General features: G+C 38.7%; 1 protein-coding gene across 1 annotated transcript; it reads right to left on the bottom strand.

Annotated features, from left to right (window-relative positions):
* Positions 1–273: 273 nt before the first annotated feature.
* LOC131246139 (glycosyl hydrolase 5 family protein-like) lies at positions 274–8944 on the bottom strand. The gene is made up of 4 exons (XM_058246035.1): positions 8471–8944; positions 4426–4673; positions 2022–2542; positions 274–957 (listed from the first exon to the last, which is right to left on the bottom strand). Exons 1-4 carry the CDS (start codon positions 8921–8923, stop codon positions 437–439), a joined length of 1743 nt encoding a protein of 580 aa, XP_058102018.1. The 5' UTR covers positions 8924–8944; the 3' UTR covers positions 274–436.
* Positions 8945–10706: the final 1762 nt, after the last annotated feature.

The raw sequence follows: 10706 nt of genomic DNA, 5'->3' as shown, positions 1-10706 counted from the left end.
AAAACATCAGAACATTCATAGTCTGAGACCACAACATTTAAAATTCGACTTTTAGGCATGATTTTACACTGTTCTGAATGGTGTGGCCCACCATAATCTTGTATTTGATTGAATTTTAGTAATCTGGTGAAAATGTGACAGCGCACACTCAAAGGACGGGGTTGATCATTTGATGCATGTTTGTCCTAGATAACAATCAGTTAGCACCTGTCAGGCCCTTACCTAGGCAAGTCAGGTCAGCACATTTCAAAATGATACGCTGATACCTTGGGCTATTAAAAGACCTTTAGATACATAATGACAAATACAAGATGAATGCAGGTGTACAACTGCAGTTTAGTAGGATTTGATGCGCTGTATCTCGGTTAGAAATTATTCAAAGTAGAAAAAAAAGTACATATCTTTCTTTGCCGTGTTAATGTACTGAATTTGAATTTTACTGAGTATTCTTTTCTTCAGCTGGAGAATTCTTCAATACAGGTGAAGTAGATAAGTAAAGAGGATCTATTGTCAAAGCAGGGAGCTTAATAGCGGATTGTGCTCTTGTGCTATCTATGATTTTGAACCATTGGCTGCCAGGGTCGCACGCTGCGTCTTTGCTGAGGCATTTGCATGTGTTGGTGATGATAGTATTGGTGGAGTCCACATCCAAGCAAACAGTGTTACCGTCGGTTAGCTTAGATGAAAGATGCATCTTTGAATCGGATGTGAGCTCCCATTTTGAATTTGACCCAGTACACATGATTCCAAACCTGGCTGGCTCTTCTAGTGCAACAGCTTGCAGACAAAAGTATGTACCTTTTAAGGTTAATGTTTTCTGGGGTGTGTAGTTCCATGCTTCAGAATCAGCACATGGTCCTAGCTTTGGTGGTTCTGTTAGAAGCTTTCTCAAGATACAGAGGCCGGTTGCTGGATGGAAGATGACCTTGTATGGCCTGACATTTGAAATACCTGGACCTGTATACATCAAATAAAAATGCGCATGATTTTAAATACTGATATTATGGGCATATATTACTAAATGGTGATAAGGTGTACTAAAATTATTTCCGAAGTAAGAAAAATATGAAAAAGGATAATATATATAAGACTAGAACCAAGTACATTACGAATTGTAAGCCACCCTTTGAGAGAAGACCAAGCCATGCACGCACCCACTGATTGGCCCACCTTTGTAAGGACACATTTAAGACATAAGCAAAACACCCATACCCCACCTCTCTTTCCTTAGGTGGACCATTCAATAGGCACATGAGCGGATGTTTACCATGTTTGCCCATCTTGGATATGACCATTCTACAAATGTTGATTAGAATCTCCATAATCATGGTATGTGATGTAGAGCAGGTCACGAACAATTTCATGGCCAGGATGGACCAGAGAAGACCCGATGAGAGGCAGAAGTGATCTGGACCGTCAGAAACCTAAAACAGGCATATCTCGTAAACTGGAATGAGTAATCCCACATGCCATATATGATTTTGGGTAGAAGAAGCTACTTCAGCCACCCGGCCATGCCGAATTTGCGAGATTCCATCAAATTGAGAGTTGAAAATCGATTTTAATTTCATTTCTACTATTTATAGCAAGTTTTAGTTTGATTGTAACTCTTCATCCATTGAGCTTTAGGAGTTGTGTCCAACATGAAAAGTGCTTAGACACTTCCAATTTTTGGCTGAAAACCATGAGGTTTGGTGGAAATCATGACCTTCTATAAATAGTAAGCTTACTATTTATAGTAAGTCACAGTATTAGTTTTAGTTGTAGTTTGATTCTGAAACTTCTCCCTATGGTTCATAACATTATTTAAACGGTTGTAAACTAGTTTTTTTTTTTTAAGAGGAATCAATTTATTTCAAATTTTATTAAAATTATTTTCTATCTCTCCTCATGGATTCCAGGCATGAGGAGTCCAGAGAAGCTCCGTGGATTTGCAGTAACCATCCTTTGAGGAAGACGTGCTTGACCTCAACACGTCCTTCCCTGCGTCAGTATGTCATGGCGAAAAAAAAAAAACGCACCTTGGAAGGGTGATTGGAGAGTTGAAATTCTCTGCAAGAAGCTTGAATTCCGAGCTTGACACCAATCCCAACCCAACACCCCATAGACCTCATCCAAAGCAATAATCCCTTCTCTCAAGTAGTAGCTCCCTTGCAATGTCCAAAGAGCCCAGTCCAAGTCGAGTTCCGCTGCGGCCCCAAGAAAGCAGCTTATGTACCTATTATCATTCACATTAGTTCCCCTTTGGTCAATACCAAACTCGCTTACAAACAATGGCCACCCTTGCCCCAATAGAAAACCTGCTTTTCTCATTACATTGTTCGTGAGCCTTCCGCAAACCTCGTTCACATCGCCAGTCTCCCAATCCTTGGAATTTGAAAAGCTATACCAGTGCAACTCAAAAACTAACTTCCCTGAAAATGTTACTTCCACTTGTTTGTTTGAAAGGAAACTCAAGTCATTATCGAAATTTAAGCCTGAGAGTATCACAAGAACATCAGGGTTTGCCGAATGCACGGCCTCGGCTCCTTTCTGCATGTACCTGTTAATTCACCAAGAAAATTTCACTTCTTCTTCAATTCTATTTAGTCCTAGATCTCTTATTCACATCTGCGTTCGAAGTATCAGTTGGGATTCTGAAATTTAGTGTTACTTATCATTACACACTCACATTATACAATCAAAGTATATCTTTGCTATTTTATCACTGTTTTATAACCTTCCATTGCTAATGTGTTGGGGACCATAGCCACAGAGTAAAGCAATTTGAGCCTGGATCGAATACGAAGCTCTGTATGTTAAGCTTAACGGGAAAATTCAACAGATGCCCATTTCTCAATTTAAGCTTAATATATAAAGCTCTGTATGTTAAGCTTAACGGGAAAATTCAACAGATGCCCATTTCTCAATTTAAGCTTAATATATAAAGCTCTGTATGTTAAGCTTTACTGGGCTAACAGCCCATAAAGGTATTAGCAGGCTGTTGGGTGGGCTTTAAATGACCATTTAATGGTGAAAAATGGACTATTTATTTATTTATATATTTATTTATTTTTTTGTATCCACATATGGTATGGTTGAGATCTAATGTGTCTTGATGAGATGTTTCCAATGGTCATTTCAGATCAGTCGTCAATGCTCTGTATGTTGTAATTTTGGTGTTTCAAAATAAATAAATGATTTTAAATGATTTGAAAATTTCCCTCCAAATTTTCAAAAAGAAACAGAGGATTTTTGTGTCATAGTGTTGTGGGTTTAATCCCACATCAGATAGACAATAAGAAAAATTTGAATTTATAGGATAAAGATTTTGCAAAGGGCTTAGCCCCATTTCAGGAGCATGTGAATTTGGTTATTCTGATGGATATACCATCAACCTCAATCTATGCCATGAATCACACGATGAAAAATGTTGAGGATATATCAATTTCAAGCCACCATCATGGTCTCCATGGGATGACTTTTTAATTTTTATTTCTTAGGAAGATTAGCAAAAATATTTTTACTTCCAAAAGGACCAAAGACAAAAAAGAAAAAGGAGAGCAAAGCTCAAAGAAAACAAAAGACCCAATGGAGGCTATCGCTGTAACTTCCTGCCATAGGAAGTTAGTTGGGGCCCACCATGATGTTTGTAAGAAATCCACCTGCCCATCCGTTTTTCCAGATCATTATGACATGTGGGCAAAAAAAAATGACAAATCCAAAACTCAAGTGGGCCGCATGACAGAAAACAGTGAGGATTGAACATCCACCATTGAAACACTAGTGGGGCCATGGAAATTTTTAATCAGGCTAATTTTCTGTTTTCAGTTCATCCCAATAGAAATGACCTTATGACCTGGCAAAATAGATGGATGAGGTAGATTTCTCACAAACATCAAGGTGGGCCCCACCTAGCTTCCGGAATGCTGTTGCAGGCAATCCACATCCTCACCCAATCCATCTAACAGACCTGCCCACCATAACCCTACTTATATTTAAGAAGGGAACACGGAGCAAAATGTATGCCCAGCCCTGTCCAACAATCTCTCAATATCTGCTTTGCATACTGACATCAAATGCATGTGTCCGTACTTATCTTCTATTAGCTTGTTTTGGTTCCCCGGCCCAGATTAGGTCGGGTCATCTAGCCCTCCCCTTTTGATATACTATATGTGCAAGTCGTGTTGGGTAGGGTTCAACCTATTTATCTAAGTGGTTCACATTTTCTTTCCCGAACCTGACTTTGCCTGAACCCGCTTAGAAGAGGGTTGGGCCACTCGATCCATGTTGAGTATACTGTACTATGGCCCACCTGAGCAGTTAAATGGTATGAACTTTGGTGCAGAAGATCTAAACATGGTGGCCCACCTAAGGAAACTACAAGGGTTCCACACGTGTGTGTAGCTTAAAAACTTTAGATGGATGGATGGATAGATAGATTACCTGTACCAGTTGCTCACGTTTTCCCTGGGCCCCCGGAGTTCGTTCCTTAGGCTCATGCCAACCACAGATCCGAAGCCGTTGAACATAGTGGCCATTTTTGTAAGACCGCTGATCCAAGTGTCAGGATCGAAGTAGGTGTCGCCAAAGAAGCCATTGCCGTCTGTGTTGCTGCAGCACCACCCAGGCTTGCTTAGGTGGTTGTCTAGTATGACCATGACACTATTGTCTGCTAGGTTTGATACCACCACCTGTTTTGATTTTAACTAGTTAGGGTTTTTAGTTTTAAACCAAAGAGACAGTTGTTGCGGTTTGAATTATTATATAGAGCGTAAGAATTATTAATTTATAAGGAGCTGATCCACTGGCTCTGGAGGCATACGAGGTACCTTGCCTCCATGTGTGCATACTACCAGAACTATTCCTTCAGTAGGCCAATCATAGTTTGAAAATGGGAAATTTTGACTTAGCTTGATGTTCTGCTGGGTCCAGTCAATTCAAAAGACCCAACTGAACTCAACTCGACTTGGCTTGATGTTCACACGTGTCATAGTGTCATGATAGGTGTCTAATCTGACTAGTCTATGTGATGCAGCATCCCATGAAACCCCAATAGAACAATTTTCACCATGATTTAAAACTCTGGTGGGCTATAGCAAAGAGAGATGCAAATCAAGAGAGGAAAAGGTTTTCTTTTTTCATAGCTCACCAAAGTTTTGGATAGGGTTCGAGTATCCATAGGTGGTGAAAGCCCACTACGGCATTTAGGAGGGGTGGGTTTTAAAAAAATAAAAAAAAGAATCTCTTTCCAATAAAAAAAAGTATCTCTTTCCTTATCCGTGCCCTTCAACATTTTTATTTAGTAATATGCTGACTCAGCTAGTGACTCGGTTTCAATATGTGTTGAGTTGATTAGTGGTCAAATCATCTTAACAAGTCATCTTGAGTTGGGACTGAGTTGGAGATTTGGCTAGAAATCTGGGCAAGTCAAGATGAATTGGCTGAGTTTCAAATGAAGTTAATAAGTTAAGTATGGGTGAAATAGTGAATGGATATATAAACTTTCTAAACCTTTTTCAACCAGCTCAGTCCACACCCTTTTAACCAATGCATGTACAAAGAAAATGATTTAAATATCATCTAAGTTATGTTTGAGTAGATTATTTTGAACATGTGTTTACTAAGGACTACCTAGATGTGAACTTGGGTGACCTGGCTTTAACTAGGGTAAGGCTTATGATGAATAGCCTAGCTTAGACCCATTTTCATAGCATATGCCAAACATTTTTTTTAACACACTCACGCCAACACACCCACCACAATGGTTACTCAAACCCATGACCTCAATAATGAAACTCTTATGAGTCTACCACTAAGCTATGAGTAGCTATTTTAGTACATAGGTATTAGTGGCGTAAATTATAGAGTTTGTATACTAGTGTATGTAGTAATATGAAGAACTTTGATACTCTAGTAAAGTGTGAAGGATAAGAAATAGATATTTATAAATTGTCTAAATTATGAACCCTCATTTAGATGGTGAGTAATATATTGATATATTTATTTAAGTTCATACACACACTCATGCCTCAGTGGGATTTCATCACCTACCGGTACAAAAATCCTTGACCTGGTGTTGAAACTCTTGTGAGTCTACCACCGGGGCAAGAGTAAGGACCCAAATTGATGAATGATCCGACATAAGTGTGACAAAAAAAAAAATCTTTTAACTATGTAGAAAAGTATGAGGGCTCATCAACATGCACTCACTAATTGTATACTTATTGTACATGTAGCATATATATAACTTATCTTTTAACTTATAGGTCCAAGCTTAATCCAACCTAGCTAGCCCTTGTCTTGGCTAGGCTAGGCAAGGGTTGGGGCCTCTTTAGTTCATTAGGGCTTGGGAGAGGGATGGGGCTAGGTCTAAAGTTGGTTTCTCTTTAGCTCATTAGGGCTTGGATTGGGCTAAGACTAAGGCTAAGTGCTCTATGATTAGGTGAAAGTCATCCTCACCTTGGCCCCAATTCAGCTAGGCTATTCTTTTATATTAAATCGATGTTTGTAATAAATACTGATGAAAGGGAAAAAGGATTGATGGACAAGCATACAAGGCCTTTTAATTTTTTAAAATTACCCCACAAAAGGGAGAGCACACCACCTCTTAACTTTGTTATAATAATTAAATTTTAAAATAAAATAATAAAAAAAAACCGTTATAAAATACAGACATGAACTATACTTATAAATTCATATTAGAAAATGTGGGATATATGGGCCTCTTGAAGGATGGATTTGTACACTTGGGATGCTTGAAGTTGGATGGTCTCAATTACAGCACATGGCATGTGACTCATATATATAAAATTCTGTTACTCATTTGTTTCAAAGACCGCACCAAGTAGCCTGTAGGATGGTTCGCAAGAGACCACTACTATATATATATATATATATATATATATATATATATATATATATATATATATATATATATATATATTAGTGGACACCTTATATTTACTTTTACTGGAATTGGTGTCAATAGTGGTAGATAAACCATGACATGTATCACTATTGGGACAAGGTATATGAAACTTTTTGGGTAATCAAACATGCTCTAAGAGATGAAAATCACCAATGGCTAAAATATTATTTATTAGACGGTTATGATAGCCCGGTCAAGCTAAAATTACTGTAGTAGCCAATCAATGGCTGAGGGAACCGGTTGTATGGTTTAGATCACCATCCAAATGTGCCACATGTACGGTGCATGATACGGATGAACGAAATTCCGTACTTTGGACGCAATGGATCCATTCCACTTCCACTATGGGTAGATTCTTTGTGGGTTGGGGATTGTCATTAGTTCACATCGCCTCTTTCGAAGATAGACTGCCGTGCAGGCATCCACTCAGTACAAACGAGGCGACCTGACCGTGTGATCGAGCCGTCCAAAACAAAGGTCTCCACCATGATGACCATTTTCAGCTACAATTACGGGACAGATACGCTAAATCAGACCATTGGCTGGCTATTGTTTTGGTAGGATGCGAGGTCTGATTTAACAAACATGCAGGCCATGTTGGCAAGTGCACGTGTCTATCTCTTCTTTTCCCACATCCATTCACACGTGCCCATTAACATTTATATATGAAAAATAGTCTGATACTAGCCTAGTTATTTGTTAGAAACTAGCAATTAGCTTCAATGCCATGATATTATTATGCAATGTCGAGGGTATGTACTCTTTTTCTTTCGGTGGATAATGATGCATTTGATTGCTCTTTAGAAAATACATTGTGAGGGACGCGGATTATGCGGTACGGGGCTTACCATCCTCAGCGGTGGTGTGGTGTGGTGTGGTGACATGGCAATATTTGATTGGTGGGGCTGAGCGATGTCAGAGATGGGCCTGAGCCTTTTCTAAGGCTCATCGGCTTAGTACATACTCGGCTTTATATGGCCTACCAATCAAATATCACCGTGTGGCAGTGGTGTAGTCCTCACTCCTCACTACCTAATCCCACTTCACCCAAATGAAATCCAAGATGCCTGATGTGGACCATAGAAGAAAATAATCACTTCTATAGGCTAATCCTCGTAGTTCTAAAACTTGATGACATGACTTAAAACTCGATTCGGCTAGAATTCGAGCAGAGTCATTATGAAATCCGCTAGCAAGCTCTACTCACAGACTCGAGATAACTTATTGAGTTGGCTCGAAGTTGCTTCCCTTTTCAATGAAAATCCGCTGGCAAGCTCAACTCACAGACTCGAGATAATTCATTGAGTTGGCTCGGAGTTGATTCGCTTTTCAATGAAAAGTTTTAGTCTGTGGGATTTAAACATACAACCTCAAGCGGTCAAGGAAACAGTGTCTAGTGTCTTCGAGTCAACCTGACTCAACTGGAAATTGAGTGGAGCCAAGTTTTCAAGTTTTTAAACTATGATAATCCCCAACCATATGATATATGACCTTCTGGTCCAAGTGCCTTTTGGGTTACGTTGAATGAAAGGCTTAGATTATGCTAATTTAATATGTTACCTGAAAAGCTTGGATGACGGTGAGGTCGAGAAGAGTTGGATTATTGATTTGGATGCCAGCAACGGAATCAGAAAGGCCGAGTTTTTGGAAGGATTGGCGAACTGTAAGGGACCCCATCGAGTCATTGGTTACCATGAAGAGAGGCCATGTGAGTCGAACGCAATTGAATCCCATGGCTATGATTTTCTTGGAGATTTTGTCCAAAGGCTGCTTGTTTAGGCCCTCGGCAACCATCGGCTCCAAGTGCGATGGCCAATTCACACATGACAACTTCACCCGTATCCCATCTTCGTCAACGATCCATCTTGAATTGGTATAAAGAGGTAGGGCCATTAAAGGACATTGAAGTAGAAAAGATTGAAAGATGAATAGAAAAGGAAGAAGAGAACGAAGAAAGAATCTCATGTTTGGTTGATTGAGGATTTGAGAGGACAAGGCCAGTTGAAGAAACATGTGTGTGTGCCTCTATATATATTACTTCAAAAACAAAATCTGTTTTTGTAAGTTGCTTGCTAGGGTTACGTTCTCCATTTCACTACTCATATGTGTGATGTGACTCTTTTTTAGATGTGTCATGGACTTACTCGTGGCCACTCTAATTTCTATCTGCGTTTAAAAGTTTCTTGGTGTGATAAAATTTTGAGTATTTTCTTTTCCATGTGTGATGCACATTTACAGCAATTTCAACTGGGCCTTTTGATACAGCAGTGGTTGTTTGCCACCATTTTCCGAGCTGTAATGTCTCATCCACCGTACACATGGCATAGCTCCAATATCATACTGATTGGAAAAATCTTGACCATCTGATTATAAGTGTCGAATTTGAACCACCGTCCCTTTTTAATTTTTATCCTCCAGTTTGATAGACACTAATTGATGTTTGGGATCATTAACTAGTTTTGACTTTTAGCTTATAATCCTTTATTAATGGAACCTACTATTTTGATGGTCAGGATTATGTGTTTAGTGTAGTTAGACCATACTTCGATGAAACTTGTATGATAAGCTTAAAATTCAAAGCATTGCATTGGATCCGGGCTGTTTTTATTTTGATTGTACATTTTCTGGCCATTTTGGTAAGCCTGGCTATCACCCATTTGATGGATTTTTGCATGATGTGCCGTTGCAGAGCCACCAAATGAGTGGTTTGGATAAAAGAATGGGCCCAAACGAACCCTGATGCCGCCATATTACCTGCCCTTTTCCCCAGCTAAAGAGAAAAAGTCCTTTCACGGAGAAAAAGATTCCATTATTTTGTTGTCTTTGTTGTATTTATCTATCCATCCATTATTATTAATTATTATTTTTGGTACTCTGTTGTCTTTGTTTGGTTAAGAACGAAAAAGGAGTCAATATTTGATACTCTGGCAGTCTATGATGCTTGATACGCACGCATAGATCAAAAACCTGAAAACGTGACTCGACTCAATGACCAGCCAGTCAAGTTGACTCGAAGACTCAACTCACTCAGACTCAATATTTAATATTAAATTAATAAGAATATTCAAGTAATAATTGCTATTTAATAGGCAATGAATCTAAAAATTGATATAAATTGATATAAATTATCATAGTTGAGTTGCAAGGCTTGTTTGTAAAGTTAGCTTGTCCTCAAAGTTATCTGACCACATCAAAATATTCAGTGATTGAATCTCACAGTTTGTACTTCTTCTTCTTCTTATTATTATTATTATTATTATTATTATTATTATTAATAATAATAATTAGGAAAAACAATTGGCCAATGAGTGACTAGTGTTGAGTCGCATCGAGTTGACAGAGTCATCAGGCTGACTTGGTGAGTCTGGCCTGGTCTCAACGGAAGTTGAGCACACCTAATTTCACAGTGACTCAGCTCCTGTCTCGAGTGAGTCGATTTATCCGTGGGTTTCAAGTCAAGTTGACTTGTCCAAGTTTTGGAGTCGAGTCACTGAGTTTTAAAGCTATTTATGCTTGCACTAAAAAAAATATACACGTGGCAGAAATTTGGAGCCCAATGCCGCTAAGTTACAATCACATCCCCACAACTCATTTTTCAAAATGAGACTTTGAATCTTGTTTTAATCTTTTTTAACCATCCAATCAGGTTGGACAATCTAAGTAGTTGATAATTAAATAAGAAATTTTTTGGTACATAATGCATCTAAACCAACACAAAAATTTGGATGGTTTAGTTTTATTTACCTGTATTCCATCAGGCATGCAATTTTTCTTGGATTCACTCTGCACAAGTATC

The sequence above is a fragment of the Magnolia sinica genome, chromosome 5 (assembly GCF_029962835.1).
Source record: "Magnolia sinica isolate HGM2019 chromosome 5, MsV1, whole genome shotgun sequence".
Taxonomy (NCBI): Eukaryota; Viridiplantae; Streptophyta; class Magnoliopsida; order Magnoliales; family Magnoliaceae; genus Magnolia; species Magnolia sinica.
Note: the sequence above shows the minus strand (reverse complement) of the source record. Positions and strands in the feature narration are given on the sequence as shown.

Bases quoted from the DNA above. Each gene is read 5' to 3' on its own strand.
- LOC131246139 (XM_058246035.1), bottom strand. From the start codon at position 8,923: ATGTTTCTTCAACTGGCCTTGTCCTCTCAAATCCTCAATCAACCAAAC. The intron at 2,543-4,425 runs GTAATCTATCTA...GTGAATTAACAG, and splicing joins AACGTGAGCAACTGGTACAG to GTACATGCAGAAAGGAGCCG. The intron at 958-2,021 runs GTGCGTTTTTTT...TGATGTATACAG, and splicing joins TCTCCAATCACCCTTCCAAG to GTCCAGGTATTTCAAATGTC.